This window comes from Ambystoma mexicanum, chromosome 1p, assembly GCF_040938575.1.
Source record: "Ambystoma mexicanum isolate Mex_15411 chromosome 1p, UKY_AmexF1_1, whole genome shotgun sequence".
NCBI lineage: Eukaryota > Metazoa > Chordata > Amphibia > Caudata > Ambystomatidae > Ambystoma > Ambystoma mexicanum.
Genome location: NC_090921.1, coordinates 844386683 through 844407481, shown reverse-complemented (window position 1 = coordinate 844407481; position 20799 = coordinate 844386683). Strand labels below are relative to the sequence as shown.

Sequence of the window (20799 nt, the reverse complement as noted above, 5' to 3'; positions counted from 1 at the left end):
AGACAAGTTTTAACCTCAGTGGCTTGAAAACTGGTGGGACGGCTATCCTGTTTGTGAAGGGCATACCGTTCAGGGAATTGAACATCATATATGGTCTGGCAGGGCGGTATGTCGGTGTTAAAGGTATGTTGTTTGGACAATTTTATACTTTGGTCTCGATTTATGCCCCCAATGAAGGACAAGAACAATTCCTCAAACATCTGGAGGCTACAGTTCTCCCCTTTCTTGAGGGTCAGGTTCTCACTGGTTGTGACTTTAACGGAGTCCCAATCCTATAATAGATGAAACACATGACCCTACATCGAGAGATGTCACAATTTCATTTGGTTTTCTCCACCTTTTTAAAACTGTAGGGGTGGTCAACACCTGGAGAGTACTACTTCCGGGGGAACAGGATTTTCCCGTGTTCACCGCTCCTCCTCATATAGATTTGCTCCTAGCGTCCCCCAGCTTATGTAATTTGTTGATGGGGTGTCCATTGACCCTAGACTGTCTGATCATGCTCCGGTGCTTAACTGGCAGGGTTTGTGACCTAGCCCCATCCTCTAGGTAGCAGTGGAGTTTAGATGATCTGATTTATAACGATATGGCTCTTAGGGACACAATAGGTAAAGCTATACAAAATTATTTTCAAGAGACCCCCATCAATCTTACGTCGACAGCAACCATGTGGGACGGCTTAAAGGCAGTGATTAGGGGGGATTTAATAGCCCACACTGCAGCCTATTATAAACGTAAGCAAGAAGCCAGATCCCAACTGGAGCAGGGAATATCGGAGCTAGAAGAGAAACAAAAAAGATTGATCCCCAAAACTTTACTTATCTCTGAAAATTGCTAGAAATAAACTAGAGGCCCTCCCTGCTGAAGAAACAGCACATTCGCTCTTGGTGACGAAGCAAGAATAGTATTCCAAGAGTAATAAGGCCAATCAGTTTTTGGTGAGGGAACTGGCTAACGCTAAGGGACATAATATGATCATAGGCCTGTGTGATCAGCAGGGGGTGAAACAGAATGGGGAACAGGCTAAACTACAGTTAGCGGAGTCCCACTGAATGGAAACTGTTGGTTCTCCGCTCCTTGGAAGGGCAGAAGCAATATATTAGGGACGCTGCCTTACCACGCCTATCTCTAGAGGAAAGTGCAGCTTTAGAATCCCCAATCCAGATGGAATAAGTGGATGTAGTTATTAGACCTCTGAAATGGATTTTCAACAACATTTTACAAACTCTTTCGAATCCAACTCCTATCCCCACTGACAGTGCTTTTTAACTCCTTCTGTGAGACAGGATATACGACTCCCTCCATGCAAATCTCTGCAACCATATTCTGTTAAAACCTGATGAAGATACTAAGGATTGTGCCTCCTATGGACCAATGTCTTTTAAATATTGATACAAACATCTTTTCTAAGGTATTGGCTAATCGTTTAGCTACAGTACTCCCAGCATTAATAGATCCAGACCAAACAGGATTTGTTTTAGGGAGGAAAACTGGAGACAACCTTTGTCAGGCATTGAATCTGATAGAAACCGTAATCTGAACATCGTAAATTAGCACTCTTTGCGCTGGATGCTAGTAAAGCATTTGACAAAGTAGACTGGTCTTTCATGAAATTATCCTAGCAGTCATTTCAATTTGGCCCCCTTTTCCAGAAAAATTCTGGCCAATTACATATCACCTAATACCTTGCTGCTGATAAATAGTTAACAAACACCCCCTATCCACCTCACATGCGAGACACGTCAGGGATGCCCTCTTTCCTCCCTACTATTTGCCTTAATCATGGAGCCTCTCGCTCGGTGTATATGCAACCAACCCACCATTGAAGGGGTCACAATACATAATTCTCAACACAAGGTATGACCAACATTCATCCTCCCTTCACTACTTCCTTCAGAAATTGAAATCCTTTGGACGGGCGGCAGGCTTTGAAATAAACTATGGTCAATCGGTGGTATTGGGGGTGTGACTGAGTGCTGATTAAGTTTTCTCTCTGCAATCTTCCTGCCCTATTAGATGGGATAGGAAATCAATAGAATATTTAGGGGGTCCGCATCACTGCATCTTCACTAGAATTACTTGGGTCCACCTCTTCTCAAAGTGTTGGAGATGGACTTGGAGAGATGGGCAAAACCGGAAATCTCTTTGATGGGACAGATCACAGCCATCAAAATAAATAAAATAAAGGAAGGCCAGAATTCCCAGAAGTGATGATGGGGAGTTGCCCACTGGGGGTAGCGGTGGGGATAGGAGTTCTGAACTTGTGTAAGTACTATCTGGCGGCCCAGATTTCACATCTTCTGACACAGATGTCTTCTGACACCTCACCAAAATGGGTTGACATTGAACAGTCCAGACTTCTGTATGGGAGGGATAGGTCCATGTGACCCCCTCCCCAACATCCCCCCCCCCTATGTGAGGTCTGTGGCTCGTCAGAGGCCACCTGTCCCCTGTGCTCAGATGACGGGGTGGCTGCTGATCAACACACAGGGCCAATCGAGTTGCACTGCAACAGACCGTGGACTCCATTTTGGGAGCATCAAGACTCCATTTTAGATAGTAGCAACCTAAACCCCACGAGACAGCGTGACTGCGAAAGCTGCAGCTTGGCCCCCGCTCACTGTGCACATGGAGCCAGGCACTCCCCCGGCGCCTTCACCCCATAGTAGATCCGCTGAAGGCCCGTTCTCACGAGCAACCAGACACAAACGACTATCAGAACAAACAGTGTATCATTTACCTTCCGCAGTACATCACTGTCCCCGAAGTGACCTGACTCGCGGTTCAAGTCTGGAAAATAACAAAAACTATCCTAATAGAACAGGCCTCGACCCAGCATCTAGCCCCTAACATTTAAAATATATGGTGTCAATACCCTCCTCGTATGAACCCCTGTCTGTGTTCCCCAAATGAAGTGATAACCGCATACCAAAGCCTAACGATTATAATGCTAGTGTGGGAAAGGGATAAAAGTTTATAGTATTAATAAAGCAAGACTGACCTCAGCCCGTGTAAGATACAATGAATGGGCCAGATACAGCCCGCCTAGTGCTAACTAATGAATGCTGCTAATGTACAACGGAAGGCGAGAAAAGCATTACTGAGAATATGTGTGTGTCATACAGTGGGACACGTTTAAAATGTTATGAACATGAATGTAAATGTACCATCACCTCTGAACGTATTGTCTCTATGCTCCTGAGTACACAACCAAACCTAATGCTACCTCATGTGTTATCCATCTTCTACCGTGTAAGATGTGTTCAACCGATGTTCTATGATGTATGAAACACTGCTAGACTTTCGTAGTTATATATGAAATAGTACATGAATGTTTTAACATTAGAAATGTGTAATCATCCTAATATTACTAACTTTATTAACCGTCCCCTCATGCGGTATAGTGTACAGCCCAGGCACAGAGAATTGCGCAGAGCCACAAGGCCATCTCTCCCTCCGCCCGCCAAGGTCCGCCAGGGCTTGCTGGTGCGCTGGCAGCACAGCCTCACCTCCCCTCATTCAGCCGGACCTGCTTCAAGTATTCACCTCCCCCATGTCCGAGGCTGCCATGGTCGACCAAATGAATTATTTACAACCTGGTCCTAAACCCCACCGCCTCAAGGGGCCAGAGGTGTACACTTGCTGATCCAGTAGTACTCCAGTTCACCCCAAGTTAATGGGCCCTGGAGATAGGTATGCAACCCTGTACTAACATATCATAAAGTAATTCTTCACTACATCTAACAAGACCAGAATGACAGGGCAGCTCACCTCATGCCCTTAGACCAAACACCCAAGTTTATGACACCCGGTCAACAGGTCAAAAGTAACAGTGCACTGATGTATTGGTAAAGCTTCACATTGCATGTTGTTTCTCCAGTATCCTATTATCCCTTAGAGTAACATATTGCAGGATGTACAGGACAACTGGAATCGTCTAACGGATGAGTGTTTGTGTGAGTGTGGCCACAAGGGCAGAATGTTAGGGCAGCCATCAATCAACGATACTGACTGCGCCTGGCCTGGCAGCCCCACCCCGATGAGCCCAGCTGACCCATCCACCCCACGTTGGCACCACGCGGCTGTCCACCAATCCAGGAGCGGCTCATCACTACCTCACCTATAGTTAGTCAACGCCACCCAATCCCTGAGACTATATGCCCCCTATAGTGTGTAGGACCTGTGACGCGATTTTGTAAAGCAACTCTGGAATACTGCTTCATGCAACGGGGCGCATTCAGAAATTGGAGGCACATTTTATCTCAGCTGTTTGAAGACAAGCAACCACACACTTTTGAAAGTTGTAAAGCAGTATTCCAATAAAGCAACTCTGGAATACTGCTTTACAACTACCTTTAAGATTTGTGTTGCATTGCAGACGATCGGGATCAACAAGTTTGAGCCTCACGTTGTGTGTCTAGAAAGAGTGCCCCTGAGCCTACATAGCGCAATATGTACTAGGCATTGAACCTCTAGAATTGGTTCTTCTTGTGGCACTAGGATCTTGGGTGCCCCTGACGACTGCAGTATCAACGAAAACACATAGTAACTGCCATTCACCTTGTCCCTCCCCCACCGAGCTCATGTCTGTGTACCAGCTATAGTTCTTGGTGATGCACAACTTCTGTGGCGTCGAGACCAATGGTAGCCATTGGATTTCGCCCTTTGTGCTTGTCTTTGTACGTTTGGGTGCACCTATATATCCATTAATAACACTACTAATATTATTGCAATCAGTAACGTTTGTCTCATAAAAAGTATTGTAACATTTTGAAAACAGTAGGGACCTAGCAATATATTCTAACAATGCAGTGTGAGGGGGTGGATTCTTATTGTGTACAGAATCTTTTACATGGTGATGTGTAAGGTTGCGTCTTGGGAAAAATACATATTCCATTTCATTTGAATGACATTCATTTTTGTTTAAGTGTATACTTGACCTGTTATTTACAGTGAAATTGTAATATCCTCCTCTCCCCCCTATTTTATATAACCCTTTAATATAAAAGAAGCCCCTAAATAGATCCCTAAAACAAACATTGAGATAGCAAATATACCTACAATAAAATGCATTGCACACATGTAACAATACGAAAACCTAGACATAATACTATAACTAGAATGCTTTTTAATGTATAGTGAGTGATTTGATACCGTTGGTTCCATTTTGTTCACAATCTGAAAGGCAAAACTTTGTGCACACAAAAGGGAGAGCGAGCGCAATAAAGCGCTCCCTGTGCGAATGTAACTCGTTTAGCTGCTGTGCAAGTGTTTGGGGCGAGTGGGGAAATCCAAATATGAATGCTGGTATTGTAAAGGGAAATGAGGTAGATGCACACTGTCAGTCCTTTAAAGTGCTGGTGCAACGTCTGAAGGTGCCTTCCGCACGTCGGACAAGTGAATTCAATAAATCAGTCCTTTAATTTTATCCACAAGACAAGTGAGAACGGTCCATTGAATATGGGGATGTTCTATCTGCGGACAAAGGACTGCACATAGACACATTCTCTTGGCAGCACGGGTTGAGTATTTGAGGAATCAGTCATGGAGTCAGATGTGGTGCCGGGCACGTCTTCTGCTCGAGGCAGTGCAATCTGTCAGGAAATACATTTCAGTGCTCGTGTTAGGGTTGTCAAATAGTCTTTGAATCCGTCTCTTAAAAAAGCTGCTGCCTAATGCACATATGATGCCCTCGTGATGGAAGATATTGCTGTGTGAATGCGGCGACCAGTTACCACCTCATGGGGTGATAAATGGTGGTCTTTGCTGGGCTGCGTGTACAAACTGAACAGGGCCAAGGGTAAGCAGTGCCCCCGTTTTTCTTCAACGTGGTGCAAAGTTTAAACTGCTTTCTTTTGAGTAGTCCATTCATGCTTTCCACAACTCTGTTGGCCTGAGGGTGATAAATCATGCACATCCATTGTTTAACGCCAAGTAGTGCAGTAATCACCTTAAACAACTCATTGAATAAATGTATGCCATTATCTGACCTTAATACATAACACATGCCCCATCGGAAGACAACTTCACGGACCAGATCATTTGCTGCGCATTTGGCATCTGGATGGGCACAAGGACCCGCCTCCACCAAACGTTAGAAGGGGCAGACAACAACTGTCAGGTAGCGGGACCAGCTGCACCTCCCCCCTCCCCATGTCCGCGCTGTAGATGTGCAACTCACGGAACGGCCCTGTGGGGCGGGTCAGAGTGCCTCTCAGTGTTCTTAATGTCATGCCTGTGCTGAAACTTTGGCATATGGTGCATCTGATAAGCTTGCTTGTCAAGTGTTCCTGGATGTTTGTAATTAACCAATCTTCTTGTATATCCGCAGCAATGTGGGTTTTGAAGCTGTGGGAGGGGTAATGGAGCTGATCAAATTCCATTATCAACAGTTTGTGTGGCATCACTGCTCTTCCTGTGCATTCCTGCTTCCACAATAAATCGGTGTGGGATTGTTTGCACCGTCTTCTGACCCATAACTGTTTTTCCTCATCCGGGGCCTTCCCTTTTAAGTCAGTAATTTTTGCTATGGGCAGGGCAGTGTATGAGACTGGTGGTTTGTTCAGTGGTTGGTGTTGTGACAACATATTCAGCTACAGCTGGTACTGGGAGATATGCTGCTATTTTGGCTTCGGTGTCTGCAGCAGCGTTTCCGAGTGACACTTCGTAATTGTTAGTGCGGGCGGTGTATTTAATGATGGCCACTACAGAAGGCTGCAAGAGAGTGAAAATTAGTATGTCTAATAATGCAGAATGCTGTACTTGGGTACCCATCCGCCCTTCTAAAGCCCCTCCTTTTCCATCGTGAAAGACTGTGTGCACTGTTGTAGTGGTGTATGCCGAGTCGGAATAATTGGTCCTGTGACACCCCTGTGAAGACTGTAGCACTTCAATAAGTGCAATGAGTTCTGCTGCCTGCTCTGAATAATTGCTAGTGTCTCATATTGACCGTCCAATAGGTGCACTACCTCTGCACCAGTATGTGCGAGACCCTAGTCCTGGCCAATTGTCGTTGACGCATTAACGAAGAGGACCTCCCCGTGGATGGCCTGTCTTTTGCCTTGGGAATGTTGTCGTCCTCCCCCTGGTATGTTAGTCGTGCCAGATCCTCCTATTTCTGTTATGAATGTTGAGGTGTTCACCATTTTACACCGTACAATTTGTATGTTTGTGCTGGAGAGAATGATCTCATATGCAGACACTCTTTGGGTAGTCAAAGTAGATTTTGACCTTTCTAAAATGGCGAAGAGGGCATGTTACACGTGTGGAACCTTTCTCAATTACAAATGCTGCCGCCTTAAGTGCCTGTTGACAAGCAAACTGCCCTTGCATTACTGAGTCCAGCGTGCCACTGTAATAGGCCAGTGGCTTGTGGCCCATTGTGCTTTTATGGGTCAACACGGCTGTCATGAGCTGAAAGTTGGAGTGGGAAATAAATAGAATTCCTGTGTATAATCTGGGGTTGCTAGCACCGGGGCAGTTGAACATTTCTTCTATAAGATCATTGAAACTTCAACATTTCTTCAGTCCAAACCATTTTATTTTCAGTCTTTTGTGCTTCCTTGAGGCCCTGCAAGAGCAGCCTTGTGTATGTTGCATAATCAAGGATCCATGCCCTGCAGCAATTGCACAACCCTAGGAACTTTTGGATTTCTTTTACTGTTGTGGGGTGGTGTGCACAGAGGCAGAATGGTCTAGTAGTATTCATTTGCTCATATTAACTATCTTAGATACAGAACCTCTTGGAGGCAGTATTATAGCTTTGCCTTGTCAACCTTGTATCCCTTACGAGCCAGGAGCTGTAAGAGTGTAATGGAGTCAAGTCTGCAGTGTTGTTCAGTGTCGCCGCACACCAGCTGGTCGTGCTGGATACTTGTATGTTGCATAAGTCAGCGTGGAATATTCCGTTGAAAATGCTGGGGGTCTCGCAGTATCCTTGAGGTAATCTTGTGTATTTGTACCTCCTCCCCTCATTTTTAAAAGGAGTGCGGTACTGGTAGTCTGGGTGCAATATAATAGAAAGAAATGCATTTTCGAGGTCAACCACCGCGAAATGTGTTGCCTCTTTGGGGAGGCTACACAATATTGATGGCGAGTTTTGAACTACAGGAAACTCTTGCTGGCCCACATTGTTTAAAGGGCGCAGATCCTGGATACTCCTCCAATTGCCTTTTTTACATGATATATAGCCGTATTGCATGGGGAGGTAGATGGTACAATTATCCCTTGGTTGATTGGGGCACTGATGTTATCCTTAATTCCCCCTCTGTCTCCCTGGAAAGTGGGTATTGTTTCTTTCGGGGTACTCTGTGGGAGCCCTACGTCATGAGGGTTAGTTGTCCATAGTCTCTCTGGCACTTGCTCTAAATCTGTGTCAACCAACTGGAGTGGGACTGTAAGGGCCATCATGGGGCACTGGACCTTCCGGTACTGCACCATTATTTCACAGGGGATACAGATTGCTAGCACTATTTCTCCATCGTCCGGCCTGTCCTCAATCAATTCTGCATCAGTTGCCTCCTTCAGAAGTACTGTGGGGTCAATGAAAAGTACTGTGTGCCACTGGCACCCATCCTGATCAGTCCCTATCACAACAATCCTTTTTGCAGAGACCACCAAACCTTGTAAGTCTAGAGACAGTATTGTGCCTGCTGCCAACTTGGGGGACACAACAGGGCAAAAAATGAAGTCTGTGGGCACTCGCCAACACCCTTTGCCAATCTGAGGCACTGCCTCCACAAGCCCAGTTATTCCATACACAAACATGTTCAGGTTTATGGGAATACAGCAAACTACCACTTCTCCTTCAATTGCATGTATTAGCATTGTCCTCATGACGCACATCCCTGCTGTGGCGCAAACTATGGCACTGTCCAACAAGTTCGCTGGAGAACTTTCAGAATAGTTGGTCGGCCTGCACCACCTTCCTCCCTATTTTGATGTCAACCTCTTTAGTGTATGGAACCGTGGTGACAACCCCAGAAAAACCTTGCGTTTCAAGGGTCGGCCCCGATAGTGGGAAGTCTCCCTCACTGATGAACGATTTTGTGGCACCCTTGTCGACCAAAAAAAGGAAATGTTTGTTTCCTATTTTTTCGCCCACCAAGGGTTCCTGAACAGGGCGAACGGTCATACATGGAACTTGGCAGCTCTCTGGGCGCTGCCCTAATCCAATGTGTTTGTCCCAGTGAATGTGAATGGGTTGTTTTCAGCACTTCATTGGGTGTATGCATGTTACCCTGTCAGTGCTGGGGCATAGTTTGATTTGCATACTGCCGTTGCAGGTTCTGCTGTTATGGTATCTATGCCCCCAGAGTCCATGGTGGGGGCTGCGTGTTTGCTTGATGTATTTCATAGGGTATGGAGGTCATCCTTGGTGTCAGCATTTGTTGTGGATTCTGTGTCTGATATAACACGTACAATATTTATCACCTACATAGTCCTGGCCTGCTTCTACACCCTCTTGAAAAATGTCCCTACTTCCCGCATTTCAAACACTGTGAGGAACCCATACTCGCCCCCTCTTGGTCCCATGCCTCCTAAGCCCCCCTGTACGCATCTAAATCTGTCCCTCCCATGCTGCTGACCTCCTTGTTGCCACTCCTGGGTGGGGTACTGTTGTCCATCTCCCCACTGCCCTTGTGCTCCTGGCCAAAAAGGAGCTGTACAGACATTCGCAGACCCCATTGTGATCCCGGTCACCTCCATTTGTGCAGGTGTGGACACTGCCCCCTCTACACCTATCTTAGCCAGCTTCCTCTCTGTCAATTTCACCTCATTTGTCTGCAATAATTGTGCTGTTTCCCCTTTTGCGTTCCTTTATTCTTGCAGTGTTGTAATATTATACTCTGAATGTCGACCCACCCCTTCACTTCAATGCCCACAATTCTGTCTAGTACCTTCTGCACTTCCTTCGGTAAGCCCCTTTTGATAACGATAATGTCTCTGCCCTCCACATCTCCTGAATCTTAATAATGTACTGCAAAGGCTCTTCGTCATCACCCATAGCATATTGCATAATCAACTGTATGTCTGGCGTGTCGGGGTAAGTGCGCCCTACACCTGTGCTCTGATGTTAATGTATGGTGCGCCGTCATGCGCATTATCGTCTAACTAATCGTCCTCTAACCTCACTCCTGGGTATCCTGCTTTAATCCACACGTTCCCAGTCTGGTCTCCCACTATCGCAACTAATAACTTTTTATATCACCCACGGCCAGGGGTTCTCCAGCAGTTTGTTTTTCAAATGTGTATATCCATTTCTGCACCCTTGCTGTCGGAGGCGGGAGCACTTTGATCAAATTATTCCTATCCATCTGTGCCCACGGCACATATTGCGCCCTCCCTATCCACGCCCTTTGGTATCAGAGACATCTGTAATCCTACTCTCTTGCCTTCCTTTCATCTGGCACTTCCCTTTTTCCTTGCTACTGCTATCCGGGCAAACCTTCCTACCCGCTCATCCGACAAACTTTCCACTGGAGGTATTATTTCCGGCACCTGTTACTCTTGCTCCTTACCGTCATCCTTAAACTCATCCATGGTATTCCTCCCATCATCTCCCGGATCTCTACCCTGTTGGACCCATACAGTTCTGTACCCTGTGCTGGCTGCGTGCCCGTCCTCTTTCTTCTCTATATACACATCCTCGTTTGCCATGCTGTCCAATCTAAACAAAATGTCCCCCGCTCTCCACTCATCTAGACAGCTCCCCTTTACCTCGTGCTGTGCTGTTCGCAGTCGCGCTAACTCTGCTCGCGCCAATTATAGTGCCCCTTGTAATTCCCTCTGCCCCGCGCACTCCTGAGGTGGAGCGGTTGCTGGAGTATATATGGGGGTGGAGGGACTGTGGCCTGAGAGGATACATAGGTTGGGTTAGTGTGCCCCATCGCTGGGAAGGCTGCCAATGGATATATCCCCTTGTTCTCTGTTCACATCCCACCCGCTTCTGTTTTCTTTTCCCCTTCATGAGTGCTCCATGCCCCTCCCTCATCTGAGTCTTCCACGTCCTGAATCGTCTTCCATAGGTCTAATATTTCCTTTCTTTTTTGTAGTTATTTACCCTTGTATTTAGCTGCTAGAAATGTAGTAATATGCTCCAGAATTCCCTTTTGTGGGTTTCCTGCTCTGGCCATGAGTGGGGCTCCCCCCAGCCCCTTGTGCCTCTGTCACCCACTGCTTATATTCCTCAATTATCCCCTGGTACAAGGCCAAGGCCTTGGACAGGTACTCTGAATGGGTCTCCCCTACCATTGCAGCGATGTATGTGCTCTAAAGCGTCCCCACGCTTCTAATCGTGCAAATGTCACAACCAAAAAATCACTTGACATTCCCTCCTCCCCATCAGCCCACATTACTTTCCCTCCCCTCCCCTTCACACGCACCCACTCTAGCACTCAAAACATGCCGCTGTTTTAACAACGCCTCGCCTTGGGCCTTCACACTACACAGAAAAATCGCAAAACACTGATACAATAAGCTAAAATAGCAAGCTAAAACAACTATTTCCGAGCCCACTAATTTTGCGGGTGTCCTATTTATTTCCACATTCTCCATTACACAATATAAGTGGTAGCACCTTCTCCCCTCACTCAGGGAGGCTCCCTACACTCCTGTTTTCTTCTCTGTAATGCTCTCCTTAAAAAAATCAATTATGATAAAAGCAAAATATCACACCCACACCGTACAACCGACCTTATCCTCCACTCACTTGCCAACCACACTCTTCCCCATATACCCTTCCCTCCTCACTTTCGAAGGTATACTCACAAATGCGTGATCACCCGAACGCTTCCTCCCTCACAGGGTTCCAACAACAGCATGCACTCTCCTCGTAGCCACGCCCACTCCAAAGAGCAAACAGGAATTCTGTTAAAAACTGCGCTTGCACAACTCTGTGACTGATGCGTCTGGGACTGGTTGCTGCAGGTGGGAGCGGCCCCTTCGTAGAAGCGGCCTGTAAGCTTCCGTCAGTGTGGGGGTCACTGGGATCATGTCAGGGTCACCAAATGAAAGCACGCCCCTGCGAGCTCACATAAGAAAAAAAATGCAACCCTCTAGGGAAAAAGGCCCAAGACACAATTGCACGCATAACAAGTAATTATTTCTACAGAATAGAAATGCATCATCAATGAACTCTGCTGCCGCCTAACGTTCAGAGTTCCGTAGGGACGAGCAGCACATTATAAGCACAAACAACATCACTGATGACGTCATGACATAGTACAATTCTACTATATGGATTGGAGGAGCCCTATGCATATAGGGCCTGCTCCATATGGGATGCCAGGCCGTTGGTCTGTCTTAATCTGTCCATCTTCTTCCACGTGGGCAATGCTGGGCTCGTCATCAGTTGGCCTAACCTGACAGTTACAGGGATGGGCTCGTGGGGAGAGCCCAAGTCAAACTAACTTGCACGCTTCACTCGCTCCCAGACAGATCCTCCACTCCAAGGTCCTCCACTTTAGTTTTAGGCTATAATTTTGATGCTACCCTACAACTCGCTGCACATATTACGTGACCTATTCCTGAAGGCACGATAGCCTTGCCTTCTGATCTTAGTGATCGATCAAAGGGTGTACGTTTTGTGGCCGGTGGTCTGGGTTTGGATTATGCTATGGCATACAGGGTTATGGGATGAAAGCATGGCAAAGCTGTATTTCTCATGTGGGGGTTGTTGTAGGCAGGAGGGCCTTATCTGTTCCATGGGATGGAAGCCCTCTATCTACCGGACGCATCTCCCAGCTTATTCTCTGGCGGGACCCCTACTACTACCAGCACAAAGCAACAACCCTGCCTTAACCCTTTCAAAAAAGAGTATGTTGATCGCTGAGATATACAGTGTTCTAATACAACCCACTGGATCTTATTTATCCCACAGCAGCCTGATGCTGCACTGAACCATTTTTGAACAATCACGAACCATTTACTCCATTCGTGATATTGGTGGACAGCCTAGTGCAAGATCCACCTTATGATACTACCCCTCAGGTTAGTCCCGTGCCGCCTTACGCTTTTTTAACTTCACTGGTGGTGTACCATAATTATGGAAAGCTTTTTAACTGTCATGATCAATAGCCTCTTACCACTGCAGGCATTAATAGAGTCCCCTCCACTTTCGTACTTTTTTAGGGAGACCTATTCCAGGCCCTAGATGAAGGCACCTTGCCAAAACGTCTGAGGACCAGCACCCTGGTGTGCACCACCTGGCCCTTCCAACTTCCTGATTTATATCCAGACGTCGACCATGTGTTAGGTCACCCTCTAGCCTGGATAAATACAACCAATCGTATTAACTATTAACTATGTTTCTTTGTTTGGTTGTACTATGCAATTTTAGCTATCACTTGTCACTATAGGTGGTGGTTATGCACTAAATTCTTTAAGCACAAATCTGCTCTAATGATGTATAAACAAAATTGTATTACCTTTTCAGTTGCCAAAAGGTTTTGTAAATGTTTTTTAAAAAACTGCATTTGGTAAACTGAACCTTTTTTATTAAAAAACTATGCCAAAAAATTCAAATGCATGACTATGAAATGCATGCGTAGCGAATGAAATAAAAGCTGTACCTAGTTTCTAATTTTGTCTGCACTATCAATTGATTGGTTTAAGTACTATTACATACTGAAGAAATTCAAATGTGTGTTATATGACAGAACAGGTTTATAGTAATTAGAAACTAGACCGGGAAAACAGTGGTCAGGACAACCCCCTTTTGTATCATGTTTAAATAGCCCATAGTCTTGACACTTCTAGGGCCCTCCCTCCAGTTACCACCATGGGATGGTACTGCCAAGAGGCGCTCTTCTCCCATCTCATGACCTTGCAGGGCACTTTCTTCCCAGGGTGCCAGGGTCTGTAACTTTGTGGACAATGGATGGTGTTGTGGATCTCTGAAACCTGGCCAAGGTGGAGGTAGTGTTCGTGCTCATGCAAGGGGTCTAATGCTAACACACAATGCTGTTCACCGCCCTTCGATCTAAATTCTACAATGGCTGCTGCTTGCCAAGATGTTGTTCACACCCGCATCTACATTATAGCTTGTAAGGCATGCACTAAGGTGATCATGCACCCTCCTCTATGTGCAGCCCCGTGCTCCCTGAATGAGCTTTCTTAGCATATGTTCCTCATTCGGTATCACCTAAGGGGGTCGGAAGACCCTCTCTCCTTCTCAAGATTATTAGGCACACGCAGTCCTGTGAGGAGAGGCCCACAAAGCAGCGTTCTTAGTGGAGGACATTTCTTCACTTACCTGCATGCAAAGATGTTATTGTGGGGTGCTATGAAATCTGGTCTGGGTCGCTGTGTGGATAGAGACACTGGGAATCCTAGTATATTGCCTCTGGAGCCAGCATTGGGGTGTGGGTGGCAGTCTTACATATCCAAGGATCCATCGCCTTTCCTACCCTGAGTGACTTCCCCACAGAGAGCGATCCTTGGATGCAAAGATGGGCATAAATTAAGACCTGGCTGACTTAGAATGCGGTAAGTGGCTTTGAAAAGATCAGTGATCAATGCATGACACCAATATTAAATAAAAGCATCTGGGACTCTTCCTGGTCTCTTTTTGATGCCTAAGACTATTGAGACTGTTAAAATTGGTAAAATGTATGTAAAAAGTCTTGTTGATCCCGCCCTTGTCATGTTCTTTCAATCGCCTGCCTATCTTCTGCATAAATCAGAACATCCCCCATCTTACTTACTGCTCTCTTCTGACGCCTCCCACATAGAATTCTATTTGAAATATGAAAAAACTATTGATACATATAACTTCTTTCGAACCAAACATATTGTTGATGCAAAATCAAAGTATGCACAATTATGTTGCTTATATTGTAAAAATCAGTTAATACAATTAAAGAAAATAGATGAAAGTGAATGCCCAGAGAAATGTTCTACAGTGGGGCTTGAGGGTCAAAGTCCCAAAATGCATTGAGATACTGAAACCCCACATATGATGGGAGTTGAAATCCAAATATAACCCTGGACACTGCGTGAGATCCCTGTAACAGGTCAGAGAATGGCAGACCAGCTTACTTCCGATGAAATTTCATTTTTTCTACAAAATCCTGTCACTGTATCCCATGTCATGACCGTTTCTAAGCAGTTAACTAGTGTGCGGTGAGATATCCTTGTGGCAAGGAAAGTGGCCGTTTTGTTAAATCTGAAGTGCTACCCCTTTTGCGATTTTCACTGAAATAAATGAGCATCATGGAAAGGGAGACAAGATAGCACACTTTTTCAAAGGCTTGGAGCAATCCGTATTTGAATGTGCATTGCTTTTAATAAAAATCTGTTTTACCATTTTTAAGGCAAACGAAATGTTGTTTTGTGGACGAAAGCTTACAGCGCAAGAAGCATGCAGCAGAGGGCTTGTGTCACAAGTTTTTTGGCCAACCACATTCAGTCAAGAAGTGATGTTGCGTGTCAAGGAAATGGCGTCTTGCAGTGCAGTGGTAAGCCATGTCATTTTTTTGTGTGCATATTGTTAATGTCTACATTTGGAATAGAGCAATTATGATCTATTTCATGGGGTATCGAACCATTTTACTGTGAATCGCTTAACATGGGATTTTTAACATTGAATTTAACCGTAATTATAGCTGAGGGGAGGGGGTTGGGGCTTAAAATACGGTGGGGCAGTTGCAGGGCGTCTTCCCCCTGCATACAAGGGTGCAGAAATGGGTGAAAAGAAAACGAAAATTCAATGTTATGGGACTCGCAGTAACAACTTTGATGTTTTGCGGTAGATCCTTCACGGCAACACTGCACTGACAGATAATCAGCCACACCTACTGGGGTGCAATCGAGGGGGCTCCTTTGCAGGGCAGTGATGAGTTGTGCCACAATCAACCACAGAGAAGAAAAGATAAAGGCTTGTCATCGACCTAGGGACTTGCCAGCAAGCATCTGTGCTGCGGCATGTATAAAATAAAACTAAAAAAACAAAGTTCTTCTGATCTCATCCCGAAGCACAGGTAGAAGGTAATATGATCAAATGCCCCTCAACCGACCTCAGCTGCCAGTCGTTGGGGTTTTTGTTTCCTCTAATTCTTTTCTCCCTTTCTGAAGAGAGTTCATTTAGCTATCTACTCAAACACAGAGTAAGTTTCCCTCATTATGTAAAGAGACTGCTCCTAGAAGCCTTAATAAAAAGAAAGCAGCACAGAGTTGGAGCTATTGACCTATATTGTCTCGGGAGGATAGCTCAGGGGAAACATGCTCGCCTTAGAAATAAGACGACCTGGAGCAATACAGGTTCGATCCCTGGGTCTGTGCTTAGAAACCTCTGGGTATTAAGTGCATTATAAATAACCTATCATATCATATAAGGATTTATTGAACAGTTCATTTTACCACCTTATTTACTGCTTTTCATCTTCACATTACTAGGTTGGGTGTATTTTAATGTTTATAAACCAATCAAAAGAATAAACATGGGTATTGTGTAGTGGTTACACAATGCTCTTATAGTCTTTGAAAATGTGGAGTTGTAATCTAGCCAATGTTAGTGCAACAAATAGGAAGAAAGTAAAGATTCCTCTTATTTTCAACCCAGAATGGGGGAGCCCACTGGAGCATTCTACCTTTTTAATCGTAGTCGGTAATACTGGAAGTAAAATCCCCCGCACCCCCTCTGTTTATCCCTTTAAGCTCTGTAGAGGATGTAGATTGTCCAAGTGTAAACTCTCCCCACTCGGAAATTACAATTGAGGCAACAAATATGACTTTCTGTTTTACTATCTTTTAACCAGTACCTGTATCATGGATTTCATGCAATTTAGCAGGGATAGTGAATGAACTGTTATGGATGTGATTAAATTACTAAAACGTAATTCTATAATCTTCCTTCAGGAAACGTAGGCTCTGGGCTCACGACACAGACGGTTATACGCTGTATCTGTTAGCACCAACAAAAGGATATAATAAATGAAATAGTTCTGGGGAATAGCATGTCTGATTGCACATGTTGTTCAATTGTCATTAGATGGTATTATTGATACTTCATTCTTTCAATCATTGCACTTAGCCAGACCTTATTTTTCCTCGATGTAGATTAGATTACATGAAGTTCCCCTTGTGTTATTATCTGATCTAAATCTGAAGAGGGACAGAATTTTTCAGAAAATATTTTCGATATTGAAGACGATAAAGTTCTAGGAATTCCATCACCTTAATGATTGATTCCAGAACAGAAAATTGCCCTTGAATGTCTTCTGTTTTTGGCTGAAATTGGAGTACGATTTTTAAATGGGTGAGTGATAACACAACCAGAAAATAAAAGCTTATGCTCTGAAAGGTACTTTGACAATTGATTACATATGTGTATCACTTGTATTCAGGAATCTAACAAAATCTTTTAAAACAATGCTCTGAACAAAAAGTGACCACTCGCCACTTTTTTTATTCAACGTGGAGAATTTACCCTATTTGGAGGGCTCATTGTACAGTTAGCATAGATTTCTGACGTGTGGTAGGTCAGAAGTAGAAGACAGACTATCATGTGCCATGCTGTGATGACCCCTCCCTCTGGCCCTAATAGGCAAGCCATTTGGGCTATGTCACAACCCTCCATCATGGCCCTAAAGGCCTTGCCATCTCACCCAAGACTCTCTTGGAGTCAGTCCTGGCACCTTTTGCGCCAGGCTCATATGTAAAGTCAAGAGAACTTGAGATTTGGGCTTGGCAATGGACTTTTGCACAACATGGATGCCCCCGCATAGCTCAGTTCAATGAACCAAGCTATGCGGTCTAGTGTAATAGGTGTGGTCAGGCTTAGGGATACCTGAGATACCTGGGGGCTATATAAGCCACGCCCAGACTGAGATCACGCTTTGCGTTACCCTGCGCTCTGCAGCGTGACGCTCACCATGTTCTGCTCGGGTCTTCGCCAGCATTCCGGAGCCGAATACCTGCAAGAACAAGAACACCATTATTATACACTTACCTGTGAGTGAATCCTGCTCCTGTCCACCGCTCTTGGGTCCGGAGAACACAGCATCTCTGCGACATCTCCTCGATCCTGAAAAAGCTGCAACCTGAGAAGAAAAAGAACAAAAAAACAGCATTAGTAAGCGTTTATTCTCCAATCAATCACACGCTTACCTGGGTTTAAATCGCTCTTGGCCCATGTCCACTCCGGGCCATGATAACGACCTGCAAGAGAGAAGAAACACCGATTAGCACACAAATGATCAAGAAGGCAGCGCGAGCTACGCGTTACTCACCGCTCTACTTCTCAGCAGCATCCATTCTGGGACATTGCAGCGGCCTGCAAGGAAGAGAGAAAGACAGGTTAGCACAAGAAAAGGCACATAGCGCTGCGCATCGCGCTTTCACTTACCATCTCGTGCACAGCCCCAAGCAGCACGGCACCACTAGACCTCTTCTTGCACCTAAGGAAGAAGGAGAGAGACATTAACAGCGGCAATTGCAAAGTAAAGGACAAACTGCCAAACCAGCAGACTTACCTGGATGACTGGATTCGCAGCAGGTCTGGACTCTGAGAGCCCGCACCAGTGAAGCTACTAGGTTGCGATGTGCCCATACCAACGACGTGCCCCTGCACAGAGAAGCAGGACGGAGAGCGCACCATACAATTAATCAAGGTGAGGAGAGCACTAGGGGGGGAAGTTGGGTCCACAAGGGAGGTGGGCTCCATGCAAGAAGAGGCAGTAAGACTAAACCCAATTCCTGTGTTTTCAGTCCTGGTCCTCGGCCGAACAAGAGTCCAAGGGAGGGGTTCAAGGTCAGAAGTGGTCCAACCAGACTGAGTGACGTCCCCGTGGATATCAGGTGAGCGTTACACATGCTTAACTTGCTTTTATTTAAATAATAATGAAAAGGCTTGGCTAACACTAATCTATGGGATGCCCTACCTAACAGAATAAAAAACAGGGTGATCATCATCAGGTGTCACATCCAAACGTGATCCGTCAGAACTAGCCTAAGCTGATTTCTGACAAGCAAGGCAGTGTCTCCTGTAGTTTCCAGGGCTCCTTGATCTGGCCAGTTTGAAACTCCGGGTTATTCCTTCCTTGATCTCTTGGCCCGCCTCTTTTTATGATGTATTGCTGGGGCTTCCCCTGGCTTCCAGGGAAAGTCCTTCCTTTGTGTCAGGGCCTTATTCTCCATGCCTCATGTTGGCCTCTTCGTGTCAGTACTTGACAGACCAGCACTCTTCATGACTCTCATGTTCTTACTCTTCGCAATACCAGGTTGATGTTGTTCTTCTGGAATTACATTACAATAACACATGCAAGAGGAATTTAGTGGTCTGTCAGTTAATATATTGTTGTTCTGGGGATACTAATAATGGAGTTCCTCAAGGGAACGAGAGTCATTATTCCCAAGAGGAGAGTCTCTCCCTGTGAGATTCCACTTAACACCACCACTAGGGGGAATGTTACATAGCAGGCTTACCTCCCTAGCCTTACAGGAAAGGGCTCCTCCCACCTGGGAGAAGTGAACAGAGGATATATTTGGAAAAGGGTTTAGTAATTGCAAGTTTATTTAATGAAAATATATTATTCATAGGAAAATGTCTTAGTGGGTTAACTGATCATAAAATGATTGGTGAATAACTATAATACCAAGGAAAGATTCGGGGGAGTTTAACGGCTAAAGGGTTCACCCCGCAACAAAACTTTTTGTGTGAACTAGAAAACTAAAGAACCCAATTGCCTTTTGTATTTTCTCCTCTCGACTCAAACAGCTACACGAATCATTCAACAAATATATGATGTCAACCACAACTTCAGACAATCATACAAACAAACAATGATTACATTTTCTAAAAATTTCACAATTAAAACCATATAAAAATATGTAAACATCATACACATTACATTAATCTTGAGGATTGGTGAAGCCATAGCTCGTTAGCCCAGGAAATGGGGACCCTCTTAAACAAATGAATTGCCAGACCCTCCCTCCCTCCCAACAAAATAATTGTAAGGACCCATCGTGGTTTAACAAACAATGCAAACCTGTGAAATTGGCTCTCATAACTGCATTGAAACAGCAAACTGGAGATGTGGATTAATAATTTTAAAATTATGGGGGCAAAAATAACATCTAGAACTAGCCTGGGAACAATGTGTGGCTGCCTCAACCCAGTTTAACTCCAAATGGTTCTCGGAACCTACGACCCACAACATGATAAAGTTAACCTTGTGAAAAATAGCACGCCAGAGGAAGCCTGCGTTGTGCATTTTTCCTCCATTTGTATTTTACAAATTAGTATAGAGAATGGAGATGTTTACCTATTTGCTCACTTTATAAAGGTTTCTACAAATTTCTCTATTTCTATCAGTGAAGTAGCAAGAGCCATTTTGACGCTGGGGAAAAAAAAAACCTGAGGGGCGATGGATGAATGTGTCCTCTATTGATAGATGTTTTTAACACTGTGATTAGGCAAAATGTCTAGGAGATCTACTATAAGGACAATGTACAAGGAGTTAAACCGGTCGGATCCTAAAAATAAAGCTCCATCTCCTTAATTGTTCATTTAAGATCTTTAAGAAAATATTGAAAAAACTAGAACACTGAATAGAAGAGCAAGATATGTTTACTCATATTCAATATTGTTTGAGAAGCACAGAATTTGATCCAACAAAATTTACATTTACATTTGTTACTTGCAAAGTCAATTTATATTAAAAAAGAACAAATATGTGTGTGGCCTTCATGGACGTGTTCCATTATTTAAATGGATCTATGCTTTGGGTGATAGTGGCTAAAATGGGAATTTCAGAAGATCTATTATCCATTTTGGTAGCCCGGGACTTTGCATTT

At 44.8% G+C, this 20799-nt stretch overlaps 1 protein-coding gene across 2 annotated transcripts in view; it reads left to right on the top strand.

Annotated features, from left to right (window-relative positions):
- Window positions 1-20799, top strand: part of CDYL2 (chromodomain Y like 2) — a 990342-nt gene that overhangs the window by 856687 nt on the left and 112856 nt on the right. For both annotated transcript variants that reach the window (XM_069652860.1, XM_069652864.1), the window contains exon 6: window positions 15315-15458. In XM_069652860.1, the coding sequence (XP_069508961.1) occupies window positions 15315-15458 (144 nt within the window). The remainder of the gene's footprint in view (window positions 1-15314; window positions 15459-20799) is intronic.